The sequence below is a fragment of the Apodemus sylvaticus genome, chromosome 5 (assembly GCF_947179515.1).
Source record: "Apodemus sylvaticus chromosome 5, mApoSyl1.1, whole genome shotgun sequence".
NCBI lineage: Eukaryota > Metazoa > Chordata > Mammalia > Rodentia > Muridae > Apodemus > Apodemus sylvaticus.
The window spans coordinates 52,686,105-52,710,035 of record NC_067476.1 but is presented as its reverse complement, the minus strand read 5'-3'; the positions used below and the strand labels follow the sequence as shown (position 1 = coordinate 52,710,035).

The 23,931-nt window shown below is 44.8% G+C and overlaps 1 protein-coding gene across 3 annotated transcripts in view; it reads right to left on the bottom strand.

The window, feature by feature from the left end:
- Map3k20 (mitogen-activated protein kinase kinase kinase 20) overlaps positions 1-23,931 on the bottom strand; it is a 160,062-nt gene that overhangs the window by 36,450 nt on the left and 99,681 nt on the right. For 2 of the 3 annotated variants that reach the window (XM_052182694.1, XM_052182696.1), the window contains exons 10-12: positions 20,092-20,198; positions 11,670-11,805; positions 152-196 (exon numbers count right to left, since the gene is read on the bottom strand). In XM_052182694.1, coding sequence (XP_052038654.1) covers positions 152-196; positions 11,670-11,805; positions 20,092-20,198 — 288 coding nt within the window. Of the gene's footprint in view, positions 1-151; positions 197-3,026; positions 8,138-11,669; positions 11,806-20,091; positions 20,199-23,931 lie in introns of those variants that run through there. The other variant, XM_052182697.1, reaches the window with a different exon arrangement.

The window sequence follows — 23,931 nt, the reverse complement described above, 5'->3', positions numbered from 1 at the left end:
TATTTTCAATCTCTATTCATTTATGCAAAAAGAGGAGTTTGTTGATTTCTGCTAGTTAGACCCAGGTCCCTTTAACTGCATTTCTGAACTTGGGGGCAAATCTGTCGGTTTCCTGCCCAGATCTAAAGAGGCATTATCAGAAGCCGCTTACCACATCATCTTCAGTCCATGCACCAATCTCAAAGGAAGGCAGCAGCTGCGTGGGAGATATGAAGGAAATGAAAAACGGGAAGCAAGATCATCCTTGCATTTGGTCTGTCTTCTCAGCTCCCCTGTCGCTCTGCCCCACTTCCCACTTCTGCTTGCAGGTTAGTGGAGAGCAGTCCCCTCACCTCTCAGAGCGAGTCCACGATGCTGAGCCCAGCAGCAGCAACCCTTTGTACCCTAGGAGCCGTTTTAGGGGCACTTGGTACAAGTTGGTGTAGTCTTTTTTGGCAGGAATGGCTTTACAGCCTACAACATCACTAGCTATCAGAGAGGCCTTAGAATTCTCAGCCAGCAGTAGGGTCGTACGGATAATTTACTATCCAAGCAACCATAAGTAGCCAGGTGACTTACTTTTCCTGTTCTCACAGGGGGCTTCCAAGGCTTAAACATCTGACTTGCATAGAGGAAACAGGAAAAGTGATGCTGGAACTGCCCTGAGGCATCTGGTTACTCTAACACAGACTAAAACAGCTTCCTGTCAGGGACACATGTGGGATAGGGACTTGCAGAGCACTTTAGCCTGTGCCGGAGAAATTTTCACATCAGTACATCTCAGGGTTATAGGCTAAATAGCAAATGCTTCCATAACTTGAAAGGGTCCATCCTGTGGGCTAGGGTGTGGTATAGCCATCAGCTTCAACTAGCTTGAATTGTCAAAATGTTTAAATGATTAAATGAAATGATATGCAAAAGTATTACCCAACCTCTGTTACAAACAGTATTTATAGAGGGGGAAAATTGGGTGTGAATTTTTCAAGGAACAACAACAAAAAAAGTTGATTTTTGTTGCTTTTATTGTTAGTGGGCCAATCTGATGGTGGCTAAGTTAATCTTTCTAACTTAGACGTGCTTAGTGTATACCCACATGCTCAAACTGCTAGGAAAGGCAGAGTCCCAATAAGGAATTTTACTAGAACTGAGCGAAATATGTGTGGATTATTTTTGAGAGAAGCTACTTTTATCATGTTTTTTCTTTAAGTTCCTAACTCACAATACTTGGTACATTTGCATGTACACACACACACACACACACACACACACACACACGCATGCATGTATGCACACAGAAGCCAAAGGACAACCTTGGGTGTCATTCCTCAGGTACCGCTCCGTGGGCTGGCTCTCGCCGATTAGGCTGGGCTGGCTCTGAGCCTCAGGGACCCATGAGCCTGTATGCCCCCAGCACAGGGATATACGTGCATGCCGCAGCAGTGGGCTTTCATGGACATTTTGGTGTTGAACTCAGGTCCTCTTATATGCACAGCAAGTATTTCACCAGCCACGATCTCTATCTCGCCCTGCCTGCTTAACTTTTACCCGTTGTACCGTACAGAATGAATACAATTATAGGATGCATGTATTCAGTCTTCTCAGGGTTGACAGGCACAGAAAGGCCCATGTTCTATAGCATACAGCATGGGAATAGAAGGCAAGTGGGTTGAGCTGTGGCTTGCAGACCCAGGGGTGGGGTCGGGTGGGGTGGGGTTGTGGTAGAAGAGAAGGCAAGGAAGAGGGAGTGGGTGGGACACTGGCCATGGGGGATGGAGTGGGAGGGACATGCTCACTTAGAGCAGAGGATGAAGCGAGCTTGTGTTGGAGGAGAGAGAAGGAAGCTGATTCTGGGTGTGGGGAGCACACTTCACACTTTATTATTGTAGACCCTCTTGTTAAAAGCCCGACATGGACGCGCGCGCGGACCTTGAGTACTGCGTCTAGGTGTCGAAGACTAAAGTATACATTCAAGGCAATGCCATTTTCCTCGTGCTCCACTGCTCTGGTGCTTCCTTCCTCGAAACAAAACACACGAGCTGCGCGGGAGTCACTGAGCACACTCACCTGCTTTAGCAACGCGGATGAGTGACTGGACGAGGCACATCTAAAGTTGATCTCCATCAAAGAAAAGACGTGGCGAGCTTTACTTCTTCAAAGGGCAGCTGGACACAGCTGCAGAAACACGCCAGCGTCTTTGCCCATTATGGGCATAAATGTGGAGTAAGAGACAGCAAGACGCTAGTATAGCTGGTCTTTACTGGATGCCAGTGTATGTGTGAATGTGATGTGGTATCGTGTGGTATGCTGTGCTCTGTGTGTGTGTGTGTGTGTGTGTGTGTGCATGCCTGCTAGTGTGCTGTTTTGACTTCTATGTAATTTCCAAATAAGTGTGTGTGTGTGTGTGTGTGTGTGTGTGTGTATGGTGTATATGTATACGTGGTTTGACTTCTATATAATTTCTAAATGTTGTGTTAAGCAAAATTGAGAAATAAGTACTTCTTGAATAAAGACTGCAAATGAACTAACCAACATCTTCAGCTTTAATGTGCAAAGGAGAGCGGAGTTCTTGCTGCCAGGGCTGGCTCATCAACATTATGCTACACGGAAGAGCCTGAACCCTACCCCGAGCTCCCTCCAGCAGGAGTCTGCAGATGCTTGCAAGGATCAGTGAGAGGGGGGCTGGGACAGGCGCTGCAGCAAGGCGGTTTGAATTTGGCAAGACAGGGGATACGAGTTAATGATCTGCGGCCACACAGAGGCTCCCCATCTCCTTCATGTTTTCTGTACCTTGTTAACATATCAGTGCATCTGCTGCAGATGAGTTCTAAGCCTTTCTGTTTTCTTTGGGGATAAAAAAAAAAAAAAAAACCAAAAAAACCAATCCCTCATGACTGCCCCTTCACTTTAGTAATCCATTATTTATACTCCACCAGACTTGAGGAGAGAAAAGCACTTGTGTGCATGTGTGTGACACTGATTTCTTCAAAGGATGTTGGGAATCCAGTCTAACAAAGATCTTATGTACACAGCGACACATAACAAAGGGATTTACTGTCAAAACGTTTATTGCAAAATGGAGTCTTAGAACAAAGGAAAGCAGAGAAAAGTTCACATCAGAATGAAATGTACGACGCCAACTTGGATTTCTGAATACATTGTGGACTCAGTGCCGGGAATATCAGATTCCAACTATGAAGTCGGCAACTAAACAGCCTCAGCTCACAGGAGAGCAGTTTAATTTTTCCATACAGACATTGTACATGGCATTTGGCGAAAGACTTGCTCAGAATAACACAGCAACAGAGTGGAGGGGAGAAGGTTGTTATGCAGACACAGTGATGAAACCTCTTACTGAAAGCTCACACTCCAAGGATAGAAATGTTTTCTGACAGCAGGTTTTCAGAAGCAATGTGTCGTGTCGGAACCAAGAGTGTTCTGCACGCTCTATAAAACAGTTGCATCGTTGTCTGAACTCTAGTTTGAAAGAATTATCCACATGCCAGAAAGTTTCTCACACAAGCAACAGAGTGCCCACAAAGTTGGGGTCTGGGAAAACATGGCTTGGGCCTGTCCCTGTCCCGGATTTGCTGATAGACATCCATTTCCCAAGCACAGAATGCTGTGCTGACAGCTGTCGGGCTCTGCTGTGTCCAGCAGGGTGGCGCCTCTGCTGCAGTGTTACAGCTTACACGGGAAACTGATCTGACTTGAAAGCAGCAGAAGGTGCCTGATTATAGAAAGAATCACGCCTTACTGTGTGCTGTGGTACTGCGAGCCTCAACTAGTCTCACCAGGCTGCCCAAGTCTAGTGTGACAAAATTCGTTTTTAAAGTATCGGTATTTAACTCAAACTAGGTTTTAAGACCATTTTTCATAAAGTTCTTGGCACACTAATGAAAACTAAAGTTATATACATGCACAGTAACTGGCAGGGAAATGGGTCTGAGTCTCTCCTAGCCGCCACCCCTTCCCCTTGTCCCTTTGATTTCAATGGGGCTCAAGTGTGAATACCTCAGCTGGTGTTCAAAGTCTAACAAGTTCACTGCATAGTTAAAAAAAAAAAGTCACTGGTTAAAAAACACAGTCTTCAGTATCTCCAGAGCATCAAAAGCAGTGTGCTGGGTGTCTTTGACCATATCCCATTGGCTATTTGTGAAACATTAAAATGTGATTTTGCTTAAAAAAAAAAAAAAGTTAGGAAAAATTCCCTTTAAATGACTGCAGAGTGACAGCGAGCCTTCCAGGACTGTACTCTTGTGGAGTTACGGTAATAGGGCAGTGCCCCACCCCCACAGATGCAGTAATGTCACAATGTTCCTACTAGCAACCTTAAGGGGGTGGAGAGAAGAAATCATTTCCACAAACGATGATTTGAGAAAAAGCTACAGCTTCCTAACATGCAGAAGGTGTCTTTACTGTTCTGAAAAGGTGTGGGTGATTTTGTTTGGGGGAAAAACCTAGAGATGGATTAGCAGATGTCAATCTGGACGAGTTTCGCAGGGTGTCAGGGCAATGCTGTGGAGATTGTGGGTAGAAACCTCCGCAGGGTGGGGCTGTCCCTGGCAAGCAGGATGCCACCAGTCTAAGGTACATGCTGGCTGAGAACCACTACAGATGTTCTCAAATTCTATATGTTAGCTTTACGAGTGCGTTTTAAGGTGTCCGACTGACACCACCACAATCTATAGTTCTAATTCTCATTCTGAACCTTTACATTTTCTTTAGCTCGTGAATTGTGTTCCTTTGTAAGTCAGGTCATTGGAACAAAATCTAACACTGATAATTGGCCATTTCAAAAACTGATCTAAGTAGTGAGCTAGACCTTCGACAGTAGCATCATTAGAAACGCTTCATGTAGCTAATAGACATTTCTTATAAAATTAACTGAATCTAAAGCTTCCTAGTAATTCTTACAGAAAGTGCGAGAACTCTCTGGGCCCTGCTTCTGAGTCAGGTTCGATGTGTCCGCACACTAGATGAACACTTAATTTGAGCAGAAGTACAATGGCTGACGGCACAGTCTGTGGTTCTAGACAGAGTGCTTGGAAGCTTTTGCCCGAGGCTCATTCTGCTCTGTGCTACATCCTGTGGCTTCTTTGTGACAGAACTGAACTGTGAACTGTGAACATGGCTGCCACACGGCAGAGGAAGTCATCCATTAGGAGAAGGGAGCAATCTGCTGGGGTGGTGGTCAACCGAGTCTGGGTATAGAATCCAGTAACTTCTCCCTCCTGGCACTATCTGGCTGATTTTTAATGCACTAAAATTCGTATATAGAATATGAATTAGGTATTAATTTAGGAAATACATTATTTCCATATTTATGTACTTACATAGAAGACAGAACTTGCCTCTCACAGATGTCCCTTCACTTTTTTGGGCTCTGTGCAAACATTAACTACACCATCACCTAACAGTGGGCCTTTCCCGAGCATGCTTCCAAGACTTCTCCCTCTAGCCCCATCTTCCTTCCTTGCCTCAGTCTCCATCACACTTAGCAAATCCTACTGCTCTGCGCTGCGTGTTTTTTTGATTGCTTATCTCTGCTCACTAGCCTGCTCCAGGAGTGCAGTAGTCCTCGGTACTAGTACTCGGTCGACACTGGGTCCCAGTGAAGGCTTTATTTTTGCCTGGGCAGGTGTGCAAGAGGCTCCTGCACCTTCCACTGTTTCCTTCAGGTGCCCACGGCATGCTGGGAAATCAGGACTTGCTAGGCATCCCTTCTGCTCCTTCAAGACTTTCTGTTTGAGCAGACCTGGCTACATGTTTAGAGTACACATGCGCAGAGGATTCCAGCAGGATGGGGGTGAGGGGGGACCTGTCTTCTTAGGCAGCCTTTACCTTTCTGTAAACACCCAGTACATGTGGACCTGGCATGGTACTGAAGTTCCAAGAGCAACTGAATTCAACTGTGCTTTTACATTCTAAGAATTGCTTTCTTTATTTTTCATGAAAGTTATCTACTTCTAACTTCACACTTCTGGGCCAGTGTCACTTGCAATATATAGTTCAGTGGCCCAGAAGGTTATGGAACCCACTTACTTCTCAGTGTCTCCCTTACTTGGCAATTAACTGTAGCTGGTGTTACCTGGCCCCTGTCATGGCCTGGCCCAATGCTACATGGCCACATACTTTCCTTCTGAACCTTTTTCTCTGAAGTAAATTAGCATTCCTGTCATGGTAACAAAGGGTAAACAGGCTCAGAGATTAAATAGTCTAATAGACTGCATGGCAAACAGATACCCAGAACATTCCACTAGATTTCTTCCCAGATAAAGGTGTAGTGCATGATTTCCATTTTTGATACCACTTTGCAGTCCTCACCGAGGATTAGAGGCCTGTGGTAGCCAAGATTCCAAAAGACTTCATGACCAAACATAATTAGAAACATCAGGAGATGATACCTAGCCCTTTCTTGAGATAGAGTCTTGCAATGTTGCTCTTACATAGTCTTGCAACATAGCGAATATTAAACCCACTACTGTCCTGCCTCAGCCTGAGGGCCCGGGACTATGGACTGGAGCTCCCATGCTGGCCTGGTGTTATAGCTACTATGTAAAAAAGCCCTCCAAAATATTTAACTTTCACTGTCAAATGGATGACAACAATTTCTGAGCTAGATTGCTAAAAACTTTTGCTTTAACTTTATCTAGTTGTAATTTTTATACACATTTATAGTTTAAATAAGTTTTGGCTGCTAGTGCTAGTCTTCTTAGAGTGTCTCTGGGTAACCTGGCCTTCACAGAGAGTGGAACCTGAATCTATTTCTCTAACCAGCATAATTAGAGAACAGTAAAAAGAAAAGAAAGTAGGTGTGTTGGGGGAGGCTACATGTAACTTCAGAAGGTACTTGTGTCTAAGAAGGATAATTTATCTTTCCTATTTAGAGTGTTTTTTTTTCCCTATACATAGATTAAAAATTGAGTAGTAGTATTATGCACCCCTGGAAAACAAAGAAACAAGTGCCTTTACTGCATGTAAAGGCCTGTGCGCATCCTGTTCATGACCAGACATGTCCCTTTGGGACCATGTGCTTCTGTGTAAAGGACAAGCTAAGCCTAAACAGTGTGCCGTTGTTGGATGCTGCCAGCCAGCACAGGGATGCAAGCGTGTGACGTCATCTGCTGCTTGCTTCAAAGCAGAGCATTTCTCCTCCCAGTGTCATTGCTGAGCACAGCACTCGGCCTTGCTCTGAGGCACTGTGTGTTCTTTGGCACTTAGGAATTTCTGAAGACGCATTTTGTTACCATCTTCTTTTGTGTCACCTCAGGTTTTTTTCTTTTTTCCCCTGGATTTTATAGTTGCCTGTTACCTCTGCCATTAGACTGTGCTGTCCAAGGAGGAGACCTTGGCGTGCTGGGGAAGAATCAAGTGTCAGAGTGGAGCCGGGAGCAGAGTGCTTGTTCAAAATGGACATTTTCTTGACTAACTAGTGAAAAGATTAAATACAGTCAAATACAAACTACAGCGCAAGTGCTTAAAAGAAAAAGCCCAAATGTCATTAGCTCAAGAACATGATGTGTGTAATCGCATATTTCTATAACCAGGCACCACACTCGCTGATAAATACGCCTTTAGCTTAAGTCCCTGCCCTTTTCTGAACGCAAAAGCAAAGTCACACGGATGAGGAAGGTGCCCTAAGTGAGCTCGGCCTAAGGCGCAGTGCTGGGGGCTCTGCTGCCCTGTGCTGCGTTTTCGCACAGACTGAGATAACACATTTCATCTGTTTATCTAAGAAAACAAAACAAAACATTTCCAATCTTATTCCTTTCTGCTGTCACTCGCTATTATCCACGTCATTCTCCTCCTCACCATCACCATCATCGTCATCATCGTCACCTTCTGACAAGTCAAAGTCACTGAACCCCAAGGCCATGTTGACTTTCTTCCCTCTCCTCTTACATGTGGTTTTGGATGAATTCTGCTTGGCTTGCATGTTTATCTGCATCCCAGAATGCAGCACAGCTCCTGCTTTGTTCATTGAGAAGACATCCCCAAAGCCCATGAGCATCATGGCCTGCAGACTGGGGTTCATGCCACGGCCCTCCCCGTTACTTGCTGCAGTGATCTGGCATGACATCTCTGCACTGTTTGACTCCTCTGTTTTAGATTCAAAGTAAGACTCCTCAGACATTCTTGCAGAGAGAGGCAAGAGAAGCTATCAAAGGGGAAGAAAGGACAGAAGTGAAACGAGAAATTAGTACCAATTTAAGTCAGGGGACAGATACCACAAAATTAGTTGGTACCACGCAGCAGGTGAGTGATGAGGGCTTTCTAATGGCGGCGGACCTGGCACCGGTATTGGCCGTAATTTATAAGTGACAGGGTGAATCATAACAGAGAGGTGGCAGAGCACCAGACTGAGCCGGGTCGCAGGAAGTACCAGTGTCAAGTCCTTGCTTTGCTTAAAATAGTGTTTTAGGATGGCTTTTATTTTTTCCCCCAATTTCATTTCCATGCAGAAACATTTGATTGACCATTATATTAATTTAAAAAGGAAGAAATGAAGCAGAGATTAAATCTCAAGAAAAAAAATATTCAGAAACCCTGTTCCAAGGAAGAGTGCAGAGGAAGGATAAAAGCAGTTTGGCTGCAGGTGCGTACGTGCGTACGTACGTACGTGCGTGCGTGCGTGCGTGCGTGCGTGCGTGCGTGCGTGCGTGCGTGCAGCTGGGGGAATATGGTTGACTCTACATCTTTCCCTGGGACAGTGTCTTGAGCACACTCTGAAGAGTGGGGCTTCGACTCGGGCCAGATCCGGCACCGTTTAATTTATTCATGCTATAATTCACTTGGGAGTAAACTCAAGAGCCCCGTCTGTAAGTCAGTTTTGGTGAGCCTGTGGAAACGGGGAGACTGCTCTTAACCCATCTCCTCGCTGCAGCCACCGACAGCCAGGGCTCCTTCCAGTGGGACTTGTCTATATGAGGTCTTTCTCATATTGTTACAGTGGTGATAATTTACTTTCTTCCCCACAGAGTTACTTTTAACCGCCTACCTAATCCATGACATTTGCTCCTATTTCTTTCATGATAAAATGGTCAGGGTGTAAAAACAATGGTTTTTTATCATCTGAGGACAGAGCAAATAAAGGTTTATGCTTTTCACAAATAATGCAAATACTGGAACTCTTGGATGAACTTTACAGAATATTTAATATTTAATATTTTTTTTATTTTAAGATTACAAAACCCCCACCATATCTATTACTGTTGCAGGCACACAGATGCCGCAGGCGTATGAGTAGCCATCAGAGGATAACCTTTGGGAATCGGTTCTCTCCTCTCTCTCTAGATTCTCAGGGCTCGGGTTATCAGACTTGTTTGGCAGTGCTTTTAGTGACAGAGCCATCTTGATGGCCCAGTTTTCTCATTTAAGTTGCTATTGGAGATAAGTTTTCAAAAGCCGCTCATTCTATTAGAGGAGAATTTTGGCACTGTGGGCTCAGCGCCTCAGATCCTCACTGGTGGAGCAGGGCCTCCCCCGTAGGCTTACTTGTTTCATTACTGCCAAGGTCTCTTCTTACATTATGCTGGGGTCTAAAGAGCTCCATAAATATTTCTTAAATAAGAGTTTAGCTCTAATTTTATTTTTTACAGCGAGCCGCAACAATAATTAAAAATCTCCTTTATTCCTATTTATGCACAGAGAACTCATCTTTCCAAGTATCCTTAAAGCTTTAGTTTTAGGAAGGAAATAGTCCCCCTGAAATCAGTTTGATAGCATTCTTATGCAGTTGTGTAAATGTTGGACTGTTATATTTAAGATGAAGCTACCTATAAAAAAAAAAAGCCCCATTTTGCCCCTTTTAAAAAGATTTCTCTTTCTCTCAGCACTCTAGTTAAAACCCAACTAGAGATGGAAAAAAGAAAGCGCTCCTTATAAAACACCTGAGCACAGACTCCTTTCCCTTAGGAGCGCCAGCTCTAGGCAGAGGAGACATTGAAAGCAAGTGTTATAAACAATAAACCTTGGGCCTCATCAGTGAAAAGGAAGGGGGTCTCGCAGGGACTGCATCCTGCTGTCCACGGTTAGCTGGGGGCCTGCAAAGCGCTTCCTCTAAACCAGGATTTCTGGGGTTAAAACACAAGCGCACAACCCACTAAGCACTTGTAGCGCGTTATTCTTTATCACACAACTGTGTTGCCAGCAGCAGTACTATGTGCAAGGCAGCCCGTAATTTCTTAGCTAGACTGGTGCCAGTCAGCCAAGGCGAGGTTCTGAGGTACACTCTAATGAGCGGTTCAAAGTTTTCTTGACAATAAGACATTTAGAAAGAGTCAAGCCATGCAGTGCTTGCCTTACAGTTAAGGTTTCGATGCACTTAAAGAGCAAACCGAAACAGCTTCCCAGCCTGCAGCAGAAGGGCTGTAGGGACAAGCCTGTGCCCCCCACCCACCCCCGCTCACTCGCTCACACCTGCCTGCAAGAAGCAGGGCTCTTTCACAGAGCTCTGACTGCCACAACCTGCCAGCCCCAACTCAGCCTGGACAGGAAACTCGCCCCTGTACCTCTTCTTTGAGAGTCTGGCTAAATTATAGGACTTGATAACAAAAGTGAGGTACCCTTTTAATATCTCATGCCAGTCCTATATATCGCAATTCAGTTCTTACCTTGGCATTCCCAGGATTACCAAGGTCATTCTTGAAAAGGGTAAATGTACAGCATTTAAATGTACTCTCCTTTTTGGGGGGGTAAGGGGTTGCCAGATTGCATCTCCATAGGAATTGGAAACAGAAACGGACTCTCTCTTGTTCTTTAGATATTGGCATTTTGCAACCTGTCACCGTCACTGGCTGCTCAATGGAGGTTAAGACTTGTCTAGATAGGTGTTTGAGGGACACACGGTAAAGGACGTTTAACTTTTTCTCTTGGTATATTTGCCAATTTGAATCCCTTCTTCCTTGTGATTTTAAGTGGACAGATACAGTCCACTGAAAACCCTAGAAAAGCAATCCTAAGCTTACACTTGATTCCTAAAAGTAACTCTTACTTAAAAATCTAAAGGATGATGGAAGGTGACGCACGCTTTAACACGCAGCAGGGCTGCTCAGGTTAAGCTCAGGGCTAACGCATGGGTGGCCATCGCTCCTCTAGACTTGGGAAAGAACAGGGTCTTTCCAGAGGTGGAGCACGTGGACGGCCTGCATCAGGAGAGGCCTGTTCCCCGTCTGCTGCTGCTCATACGCATGGCACTAAATCAATAAAGAATATTAACGCCTGTCATCTCTATGTCAGCAGGCCAGCTCCACCTTAGAAAGAAAACGTGCTTAAGTTCTGACACACCCAAGGTATTCCTGGCTGTCTTGCAGTTAGTTATTAATTACTGGGGGCCTCTAAGGGCATTCCCTCAGGGTTCTGAGGGCCTAACAGATGGCCTAAAATAGATTAGATTTTATTCTTGTAATTTTAACATACAAAGAAACGCAATTCTTAAGGAAATAACAGTTCTTAAGGAAAGATCCAGAAGGAGGAATTTTCTTTTAGTTTTTTTTTTTTCTTCCCTTTTAAATCTCTGGCATTTGGTGTTTTATACTTTTTGCTACCAATGAAGGCTCTTAGTTCTCAGGAGCGGGGCAGGGCAGGGGTGGGGGTGGGGAGGAGTGTGGCCATGCGGCCTGTGCCCAGCGCATGCTGAAGCATCCCGAAGGCTGAGTAGGCAGCAGGAAGCCGCTAGGTGGCGTACTCACCGGGGTGTTGGACTGCTCCGTCAGCTTCTGCTCCCACATCTTCAGGCGTCTCTCCCGCTCTTTGAGCTCCTGCTCTTTAAAGCTGAGATCACGCTCTAGCTTCTTCAGCCGCTCGAGGGTCGCCTCAATCTCACACCTGCAGAGAGGGAAGGCAGTGAGTCTCCACCACTGCCCGGCCCCGGGGCGCTCAGTGGGTCCACTGGAGTGCTAGCCAGACACAAAGCTAGGGTGTGGGCTTGGAGACTGGTCAGGAGCTGGCCAGAGCAGCAGGACTCAGTACCCTGGGGTTTCTTTGGGTGGCGGGATGACAGTTTAAGAGCCAGGGCTCGACACTGTGCTCATCCTGAGAATCCCTGGGCCTGCTTGTTGCAACAATAAAACACAGATGCCTACGGCTCCCCTAGAGAGAACACAGGAGTGGCCGGCCGGCTGGCTGGGCAGGGCCTGGCTCTTTCCACTATCTAACAAACACAGGCAATTTATTTCTCCATTTTTTTCTTTTACTGAAAATAGACATTTTTCATACAATATATTCTGATTATGATTTCTCCTCTCCCTAACTCCTCTGAGATTGCCCCACCTCAACCAAGTTCACATCCTTTCTGTGTCTCCTCGGAAAATAAATGGGCATCTAAAGAATGACTGAAGTAAAATATGATAAAAAAAAACAAAAAAAACAAGCAAACTGGAATATGACAAAACAAACAAAAAAAAAGCCAAAGAAAAATACAAGAAACACACACACACACACACACACACACACACACAGACAGAGAGAGAGGAATCCCATACAAATAATTTTTATAATCCAGCGAGCATGGAATACTTGTCCAGAGAAATCCCGAGTCTCTTTTAGACTCTGTACTTTTAAAGGAAGTTCTTTCCCTTCTGTCTAGGCCACTCAGGACACTCTGCCCAGTAACAGAAACTGTTCCTTACTAAAACTGAAGCTGGCAAGATGTCTCGGCACAAACTTTTCCTCCTCCTTCAGGGCTGTCACAATGTTAATGTCTAAATTTATGCTCTGAGAACTGGAAGTTCTCAGCCTTGAGTTTCTGAAGAGTTTGCACATGAGCCATGAACCATGTAATGAGAGATGAAACAGCGTGGTATGTGTATGTGTGTGTGTTGGTGTGTGTGTGTGTGTGTGTGTGAGAGAGAGAGAGAGAGAGAGAGAGAGAGAGAGAGAGAGAGAGACATGTGGAGAGGCTGGCAGGAAGGAAGACAGGAAGGCTAAAGGGCAGCATCTCTGCTGTCCTGCAATGACCTTCCGGTCAGCTGCCGAGACAAGCCTGCACCACACACTGCATCTTCATGGTGAGCCCTTGATGGGGAGGGAAGGCATGCGCGTCCCACAGCTCAGCTGCTGAAGACACTCTGTCCTCATGTTTCCAGGGAAGGACAGAATGCAAGGCCACCCAGTCTACGCCTGTGGGCGTTGGGAAGCTCGAGGGTAGCTTGGAGGTGGGTGCTCGTCTGAACCCAAAGGCGCTGTTCCCTGCGCGTACGAAGAACCCCTCGGCACGGGGAGGTCTCAGTGAAGAGCCTGTGTACCCTGGTCCCTGTTCCTGGAGCCTTGTGAGAGAGCATGAAGGGACAATAAGTCACAGTATCGTCCCAAGAAAAGTAAAAAAAGCGGAAATCTTTTAGAATTATGACTTTACCATAAAATTCCAAGCTTAATCCTTAATATTTTTGACAAAAATATTATGCCAATTCATGAACAAGTTTGTTTTAACTTTTCAAATGGAGGATTGAAGAGAAACACTCAATGTGGAACTCCTTATAGTGAACGTCCATGACAAAAAAGAACGAGCCACTTTGAGCCATGGAGAGGGTCACTGGGTGACAAGCAGGTCACCGAGGGACGAATACTTGGTGGTGGGATGGCCTGGGCCACTTGTCTGTGTGACCCTTGGTAAGCTGTCCTAACTCGCCTGCCAACGAGATAGGTCCACTGGCTTGCTCCTCTTGGTCAGGATGAATGACCACAGTCTTCATCTTGTATGTATTTAATCTACATCTGCTTGTATTTAATCCAAGGTCTTATCTCAAATTCTGGCTCAGGGAGCCCACTGTGATTTTTGAGCCCTTGTGGAAAACAGATCAACAGTTAAGCAAGCTGAAGGCTGTGAGAGAGACACCAGCTGGGAAGCTTCCTTCCTCAGTCCTGCAGGCCCAGGGTCCCAGCACCACGCCCTCGCCCCCTAGTGGCTGCCCTTGTTTTGTGCCTCTGTTGATACATTTAGAAAATCCTCCCATTCTAAAACTCCAGTTGTTGAAAACTGGTTCTCTTAAACCAAATCCAGCCAAGGATGGTTTCAACTAAGTATCAATTTTCAGGCAATAAACTGTAACTATTCTTTCATTACACAGATCACTGTGAACTCACAGGTCAAACTGAAGAAACAGCCACATGGCTTCTATGTTACATGATAAGTAGAAATGTATTAAAGCTGTGCTATGAACATGTGATGGGTCCTCATACCCAAATAGCAAAGAAGCCATTTTTGATATCTGCTTTTTGTTCTTAAAAGGTATGTCATAGTACTTTGACCGCCATGGAAAAACGACCAACAAAAGTGTTTTGCTAACAGGCAAAGCCTGCACGCGCCATTACAGCCGTCCGATGGCCGTCATCCATGGGGGCCTCATCCTGGCTCCACTGCAGTACACTGTGAGCCCAGGTGAGTTACCCAAGCTGCTGAGGCCTCAGGTTAGCTCCTGGGGCGTGACTGGGGCCGCTATGGGGATTAAGACAGGTAACCCAAATGAGGCAGCCAGCCAGAGGAAACCTATGAACAATAACTGATTACTAGTACTTTAAGCATCATCCCTTGTGGCTTTAACCGGTTGTCAAGTTCAGTTACCACAGCTCTACTGCCTCAAACTAGTTTGAGGTGAGAGTCAGGTGAGACACACGCACTGTATCGGAGTAGAGCTAACAGTTCCCCAGAGGCCCCGAGACTGCCCTTGAAAAATGGTGCCCCCTTACAGATCCATCAGGGTTCCTTCCTCCCATCCTTCAGTACCAGCTCTCTTCATTTCCCATCTCCAAGGTGGGGTTGTGTGCCTGTGTTTGCTGTTGAGATGGAGTTCCGCTATGCTGCCCAGGCTGGGCTTGAACTTGTGGCCCTTTGGCCTCAGCCTCTCGAGTAGGCGGGGCTGCAGGCATGCCCTACTCTCCGCAGCTTTCACCTTCAAGTAGTTTAAACATTACATTTATCACTCAGTTAGTCCAGACTTAATGTAGACGTTTGAAAAAAGGACAAATAGGAAAACGCCCGTACTCTGTGGGCGGGCTCTCTGCGGCACTTTCCAGTGCGCATGGGCATACACATTACCATGCGCTGTGCTTTTGGTTTTGTGTTATTTTTAATGCCACCATTTTAAATAAAGGAGCCTGTAGCCTCCATTTTAAGCTCATTTCTCAGATCCACTGATCAGAACTCATGGGTGGGGGTGCACCCTGCTAGGTGTGGAGACACCAGTTTTTGAAAGCAGTTCTTTTATTACACAAACTTCTGTCTAGAGCTTTGGCATTCTAAACAGAGGTTCTCTGAACAAGTCCCCACACATTCTGTAAAAGCCTTCCCATTGGTTTGCCCTGTAACAAAGCCATAGTAGCCAAATTTCTGGGGCAAAGCATTTGTGCGTTTTTAGGGCATCTAATTGCCCAGACAAAAATTAAAAAATATAATAAAAATAAATATAATAAGAAGCCCGTTCACACCACTTAGCTTTATAGTGTGAAAGCCTGATAAACCTCATCAGTTATTCTCCCGTTTGCTGTTTGCCAGGTGAAGCTGACGATTTTCCATGTGCTTGTCATTTGCCATTTGACCTCCTTTTAATTTAATTTTTATTTATTTATTTATTTATTTATTTATTTATTTATTTATTTATTTATTTTAAGTTAGTTTGTCAGGTTAGCACGTCTAAGAATGTGCTCTGTCTGTCCATCCGTCCGTCCATCTGTCTGTGTGTTTCCTGAGTCACTGCACTGTGTGCTCCCTTCCCTCGACCCTCAGTCCTCCACACTCCGAGCTTCCTGTCAGGCCTGGCCTGCACTCTCCCCGTCCCACGTATTCTGCCTTCTCTAGTTCCCACCTCGACCTCGTTCTTCCTCCCTGCCAGGACTCTCTTCATTTCTGTAATCACACACAGGTACATATAAAAATACACATGGAGTTCTATTTTGCATGTGTGTATGTGCGGTGCTGTGGTTTACCATCTATTCCTGTGGGTATGTATGCACCAGATGGTGGGTGTGTAAATGTGTGCATGCGTGTGAACCGAGGATAAAGTCAGGAACTTCCTCAATCCCTCTCTGCTTTATTTTTTGAGGTAGGGTCTCTCACTGAACTTGAAACTCACAGATTTAAGTAGGCTGGCCAGCCAGGGGCACCAGGGATCTGCCTGTCTCTGCCTCCGGATTACATATTCATCCCACTGAGCCAGCTTTACACACACACACACACACACACACACACACAGTTTCTACATATAACAGAAAACAGTGGTGTCTGTCAATCTATATTTCACTTAACATAATGATTTCCAGTTCTATTCATTTTCCTGAAGACTCCACAATTTCATTTTTCTTTACAACTGCATGAAGTTCTCTTGGACCACATTTTCTTTATTCTGCTGATGGTCGCCTGAGTGTGTTCCCTTTCCTGGCTATCCTGTATAGTGCAGTGATCCCCAGGGGTGTGCAAGTGTCTTAGTGATATGTTAACTTTGTCCTTTGGGTGTTGTGGTGGTTTGAACAGACATGGCCTCCTTAGGTTCCAGTATTTGAAAGCTTAGTCATTAGGGAGTGGCACTATTTGAAAAGGATTAGGAGGTGTGGCCTTGTTGGAGGAAGTGTGTCAGTGGGGTAGGTTTTGAGGTTTCAAAAGCCCAGGGCAGGTGGAGTGGCTTATCTTCCTGCTGCCTGGGGACACCATATCTGCCTGTGTGCCGCCTTGCTGCTGGCCATGATGAGAACAGACGAAACCTTCAAACTGCAAGCCAGCCCCAGTTAAATGCTTTCTTTTATGAGTCACCGTGGTCACTGTGCTTCTTCACAGCAATGGAACACTGAGGAGTATGGCTGAGTCATATGGAAGTCTAAATTTTGTCTCTTTAAGGAATCTCTATCCTGATTTCCGCAGTGGAGGCACAAGTTTACTATCTTCCAGCAGTGAAGGATCTCTCTTTACACCAAATTCTCTCTAATATCATCATTTTATCTGATGATAGCACTAGTCGATTTTGTCTCGTGAAATCTGCTCTCATTAGGACACTATTTTAACTAAAATGCTTCCTGGAAGGTCGGAATTGCAGCCTGGTCAGGGACGAGGAGAGCTGCTCAGACAGTTCTTGAGACCTAACTGGTTTCAAGATGGCAGCATGACATAGCTGGCTTTTCTACCCTCGTTCTCTCAGAAGAACATATAGTCTTCCTGGTGTTTTATGGCAGACGGACTGTGGGATGAAGGCAGAGGCAGAGGCAGAATTTATTATTATTATTTTTAAGATTTGTTCTTACGTCTATCTATGTGTGTGTCTATTTGCTCAAGCATGTATGTGGGTGGGGTCTCAGAGAGACGAAACGCTGGCAGCGCAGCGCCTGGAGCTGGGAGCCCGTGTGTGTGTGTGTGTGTGTGTGTGTGTGTGTGTGCCCTGAGCCTCTGGGGGGTGCGTGGGTGCGGGGAACTTACTGCGGCCCTGAAGGAGGAGCAAGCGCTCTCCGCTGCTGAGCCATCTTTCCAGCAGCATGCACTTACTATTTTATTTTACATGAATTAATAAATACATTTTAACTCTCCCCCAGTTCTATTTTTAATAAATATTGCCAAATACGACTCATTTAAACAAAAATGTCTTGGAGTCCCCAATAATTTTTAAGGATGAAATAGAGATGCTGGAGAGATGGCTCTCTGTGAGGACGTGTGCTATGCCAGCATGAGCTCCTGGGTTGGGATCCTGGCACACACATACACAGCTGGGCATGGCCGTGCTTGTGTATAATCACAGCACTGTCTGTGCCAGGCAGAGACAGGAGGGGCACTGGGCCTTGTCGGCCATAGCCTAACTCCTGGTTCAAGGAACACGAGCGTGATAGAGAAAGTCCTCCCTCTGTCTCTGCACCTATATATGTGCACCTGTATACACATGTGCATATAGCACCTTTATGTACATACACATGAATATAAACCCAGTCCTTTCTCAGTTTCTGCACACAAGTGTGTGCACCTACATACACAGGTGCATACAACACCCCTATGCACATGCATGAATATAAATCCAGGTCCTCCCTCTGTTTCTACACACACACACACACACACACACACACACACACACGTGTGCACTTGCATACACACACACACACACACATAATACCCCCATGCACACATGAATATAAACCCGCCATGCACATAAACACACAAAAAGTGAACTGGAGTCCTAGACACAAAATAGATGAGAAACTCCAGTCTACCACTCTAGGGAAGAAAGTTAGAACTGAATGATGTTTTCTCTGGTAAACTTATTTAGGATGGATATTGGTTTGGGCTATGGGAAATTTCAATTATTATTATTTTTTTTTTTGCAGAAAATTTAGTAACTTTGCTTTGTTTTCATCGTTGGCACACTTAGAGAACCCTATCTCAAACACACTGATACTCACAATTTTAAAATCCCTCTAATCCTTTGGATAACAGATCAAATAGCATTTCCTTAGGGAAACCCTGTATTATACATTCGGTCGGATCAGATTTCATTGTTAACGCTCTGTTAGCTATTCCTTCTCTGTCATGGGGCTTGGCAGGGCGGAATTCGGATGGTGGTGTTCTCATAGCATTTTGACACAGGTGTTTTTGAGGCTGCTGCTGACAGTGTTGTATGTCTGGGGACATTGTACCAATCATCACAGCCCAGCACCTGCAGGAGCATTGGCCAGGGGAGGTTTAAAGAATTTAATTAGAGGCACAATGCCTAGGCAAACGCACTGGGTACACATTTATCTTCCAGGGCAAGAGCAGTGTTTATATCACTACAGTCACGCTCTCTGATTGCTTGCCGCCCGGCCTCCCTCCTTCCTTCTCTCTCTCTCTCTCTCTCTCCCTCCCTCCCTCCCTCCCTCCCTCCTTTCTGCTTAGTATGTTTACTGAGCAGTTGCTATTGAAGGAGATGGAGACAGAGATACACAAAACAGTTGTTTGACTTCCCAGCTTTCCAGTGAGACACATCAATGTAGTGATCCCCAGAGCTCTGTGGAGCAGACCTGGCCAGGGAGTGGGGGTTGCTCCCTTGCAGAAATGCAATGTCACCTGCTGCCTGGACTGCTAATGGGAGCTGGGGGAGCTGGGGTGGGAGGAATGTGCAACTGAAACAGGGTGTCTATAAAAAGGAGACTGCACTGAGAGGCTCTGGGAGGGAGACCTGGGCCTCTGTGGAGGGACTGAAAGCTTACAGCATGCTCAAGACAAGGCTGGATGGTAGGTCTTCTGAACCATAAGTATTTCTGTCTTTGTCTGAAGAGCAGTGAGACACACATATGGAGTTTGAGGGGAAGTGGTCTGATTACATGTTATTGTAGGAAACAATGTCACACCAAGGTTTTGTTATGTAATTTTAGACCAGAAAAAAAAAAGTCCTCAGATTTAGATGGGAGCTCACTGCATTAATTTTATATTGCTAAGAAAAAACAGTATGAAAGCCAATGGTTCTAGATAGCTATTTCAAAGGAGTAAAAATAAATAAGATACACCAATCAACTGGAAGGCCCCCAGGCCTCCTTACTGACAGGCGGCAAGAGCCAGTGCATGCAGTACTGACTTTGCACCAGCAGGTGGCGTAGGGTATCGCGTTACTGCCTTGGATATCCGGAGCAGGGATGAAGTTACTTCAAATCTCCGCTGAGTCAGGGGAGGAACAGTGTCCAGCTCCCAAACATGCTATTTATATTCCCTGCGTCATTCGACCTGGTCCAACTGCTCCATCTGGGCTTGTTTTTTCCACTCACACAATCCGACTCTCTTTACTCATTCGTTTTGTTAGGGTTTATAACATCTAATGTGTTTTATGGGTTCCCCACTTCCTACGGTAGCAGATAAAGTGCTCTACACTATGCATACACGCACACACACACACACACACACACTAAAAAGATGTTTCTTTTCTGGAAAGAGGCCAAAGCTTCTTAACACAGAATGTGTACAGAGAAGGGTCTGGAAATGGCCTCGTTTCAGAAGATATGACCTCAGTACTCTTCCCAGACACTAAGACAAGAAGCACAGAGAAACTCTCACATATGCATGCGGGGTTACAACTCTTGGGCTCACTGCCCCATCCCCCGTCCTCCCAAGTTGTTCTTAGGCCTCAGGACTGTCCGTGAGGTGTGTGGACTGGGACTTCCGCCGGCCGTACCTACCTCCATTCGGCCTTGTTGTGTAAAAATGAGTTACACTGGTCAGGAAGGTTCGTGTCATTTGACATAGACTCCAGGATTGAAATGATTTGCTTGAACGATGGCCGTTTCTGAGGAAGAGAAGAAGGACCCACCATGAGACTCGAGGAAGGGAACAGGAGAAAGTGCAGCTGCAGCGTAAACCCAGCAGACCAGCCGTTTAGCCAGGTGCAGGGAGCCATAGTCTGTACCAAGGATAGATAGATGCATATGGTGATTTTTTTACCATGCAGCATTAGGTTGGGAGAACAAGTGCTCGCTTGTGTGTATGGAGAGAAGAACTCAGTCTTGCTTGGGTGGTAGATCTGGTCAGAGTTTAGCTACGTTACGTACTCTGAGCATTCTGCTCTTCACTACACAATGTTTCCTTTTTGTCTTGTTTTTTAAAAAATGTGTGTGGGCAGGCAATATCTGCTTACCAACCCATTGGAACTAATAAATCATCCCAAATCAGTTGGTCTCAAAAAAAAAAAAAAAATTAAAGCCAGAATATCGTCATTGTTCTCACGGCTTATCCCGGGCTCTGAGGGCGGCTCCTGACAAAGCTCTCCAGACTGCCTCTCGCAGGCCCCTCTGCCTCACTCCTTCCTCTCCAGCCAAGGCTCAGACAAAAGGTTAAAACAAAACTGGAGAACCATAATAAAAGGACGATGCGCGTTCTCTCCTCCTCCTCCTCGAGCCTCATAATTACACCATTTCAGAACAAATTACAGCTACAGCAATTAAAACACGCATTTTAATTTAGGAGCACAAAAACAGGAAGGAACAATGTTGAGGTGGCTTGCTCTCAGGACCGGGCGCTTCTGACATCATTAAGAAAAGCGCTTTACATTTTCAGAAATGTAAAACTAGCGTATTTATTGACTTCTGTCTTCGCTGATTTTAAGGGCACACACACATGTGCATACACATATGGTGTGTGTGTGTGTGTGTGTGTGTGTGTAAGAAAGCACAGTTAACTGTTACTGATGAACAAAGGAAAATGCTTTAAACAGGGTACATGTAAACAAATCTATTTTTTCAAACTTTGTTCCTATCTTCATGTCTCCCAAATGTGTCAGGTTTTAAATGGGGGGAAAGGGTGTAACTTTGCACAAGAAATGACTATAAAATAAGTACAGGGAATGTAGAATCTTCATTTTGTAAGGAAAAGCAGCCACAGGGCTAATGATTTTTTTTTTTTTTTAACAGATCTGGCTCATGGTCCCAGGCTAGCCCTTCAGCTCTCTGTAGTTGCGGATGACCCTGAATTCCTGATCTTCCTTCTACCTCCCAAGTGCTGAGCTATATAACATATCTAGTTTATGCAGTGCAGGGACATGAACCCAGAATATTGTACATACTAGGCGGGCCTTCTACCAAGTGAGCTCCATTCCCAGCCCACCCAATGAACTATTAACAACTTATTTTCTCCTACATTTAATTATTCTTGAAATAAAATTAAACTCCTTTGTATTCAGGTGATAAGCATCCCTTTAAAAAAAACCTTATCATCACAGTTAAATCCCACCCTCATACAGTATCAGAATGAGCATTTAAAATGCAGGCATAGCAGGAAGAGCTGGCTGCAGTGGTCCATTTCAGCAGTCCTAGCTACTTGGGGGGCTGAGCCAGGATTACTGGAGCCCAGTAGTTCAAAACCAGCCCAGGCAAAATAGACACCCCACCCCCAACAACAAAGAGGAACTCTGTTGGCATCACTGTGTGGGATCTGGGGATGCTCCTCCAAAGGGCTTAGGTGCCCTGACGGTGTCACGAACAGATTACTTATCTTGAAAAGAAGTCACAGTCAAGACCTCTTATTAAGCATCTTTGTATCTTACATCTCTATTTGCTATTTCCATTTTATACACAGGACAACTAGTTTAGAAAGGTGTAAGTTTCCAGCTTTATATGGAAAGCTGGTTGCAGAACCTGGGTTATGGTTTTAAACTTCAAATCTTTTATCTCATAGAGTATGATACTAATTCCTACCTAATTCTCAGCTGTCATTTTAAGACAAACCAATACTCATCTTTCTTTTATTTTCATTCATATACATATATGGGTATATATTCATATATGTATAAATATGTATACACACTATATATATCATATGATTTTATTTTTGAGATAGCGTTTTGCATATCCCAAGTTCGTCTTGGACTTACTATGTAGACTTTTTTTGTTTGTTTGCTTGTTTTTCTGAGACAGGGTTTCTCTGTGTAGCCCTGACTGTCCTGGAACTCACTCTGTAGACCAGGCTGGCCTCAAACTCAGAAATCTGCCTGCCTCTGCCTCCAAAGTGCTGGGATTAAAGGTGTGCGCCACCACCGCCCGGCTCTATGTAGACTTATAATTCTCTTCATCTATTCCACATGCAACCAGCTAAGCTACATTTACATATTACAATAGAATATTTTGAGCACATGATTTAGGCCACTAGGACATACTATCACTTAGACAATATCAGGTTTTCCCTATATATCTCCCTCACTGTAGAACACTAGCCCTAGAGGGAAACTGAATATTATGATCTAAGTTTAATAGTCTAAAGTCTAAAACAGGAAATAAAATACTCTAACCGACTGCTGTTCTCTGTACAGCAGGACTGGACCCAACTCTGAAAATGTCAGAGAATTCACTGGGGTCTGGTTTCTGCATCTACTTTTTATTGCTGAGAATCAGGTAGGAATGGGTATCATACTCTATGAGATAGAAGACTTGATGCTTTAAAAGCATGCATGTTTGTGTAAAAAAATATTTATATTCCCTCGCAGAACCTGCAATCCATTGAGAAGGAAAATATATCACTATATATAGGATAATAAGGCAGACTGCCTGTGGTCTGGGCAAGGGCTCACAGTGTCTGGGAAGGTAGGATTGGTGAATGTTGCTGGAGAAAGCATGCTCAGGGAAGGAAGCCTGTGTGGCACATCAGCCTTCAGCACTGACGGGTGGGCTACAGCCATTCTCTGATCAAAACAAACACAGTGGCCTGGAGTACTTTTATCAGAATGAAATGTCACGAATGTAGAAAGCAAAAATCCGGTTCAAACCCTAACCCTAACCCCTGTAACACAAGGTCTTTGGGTTCTAAAGAGGATTCAACTTCCTACATGTTACAGGTATGCAAGAATCATGCCTATTGCTCTGGGCTTAAATTCCTTGCTGTTTGACATGGTCATATCATCATTTAAGCGCACATTCTAAGGATGTAGCACCAAGTTTTCAACCAAGGAATTGAATCACACTGAAATATAATTACAGTTCTAGAAATCTGGATGCATTATTCTAGCTCAATGCAAATAATTTCAAGTGAAATTTTTTTAGCATGAATGAGAAAATACTGCTATACACTCACTGCATGTTGTAGCGGACACAAAAGTAGAGGAGCTGTGACGTCATTTAAACAGTCCGTTTTTGAAAAGGAACGTACAAACATCTCTATAGTTTAACTTAACTAGTGGTAAAGTGTACATTTCTTTTAATGCTAATAATTAAAACCTCTAATTCTGGAAAAAGAAATCACACACTGAAAATAGGAGGTCCTAAAGCAGAAGGGTAGGTTGGAGCACTCGACCTCTTGGGATGCTGCCCGTGAACTCATGAAAATAGTAACGACTGCAATGTCATGTGCTTTAAGAAAAAAAAAGCACTAAGTTATATGGAGCTGATGAGAGGCTGACAGAAGTCTGCTGGACGCCAGGCCAAGGCAGGATGCATATGGCTAGGGAGCCCCATTAGCCAGTCTTCCTAGCCAGGGAATCAGGGTGCACGGCTACGAGGCTTCCCAAGATGGGCTCTTGCTGCTGGGCCACTGTA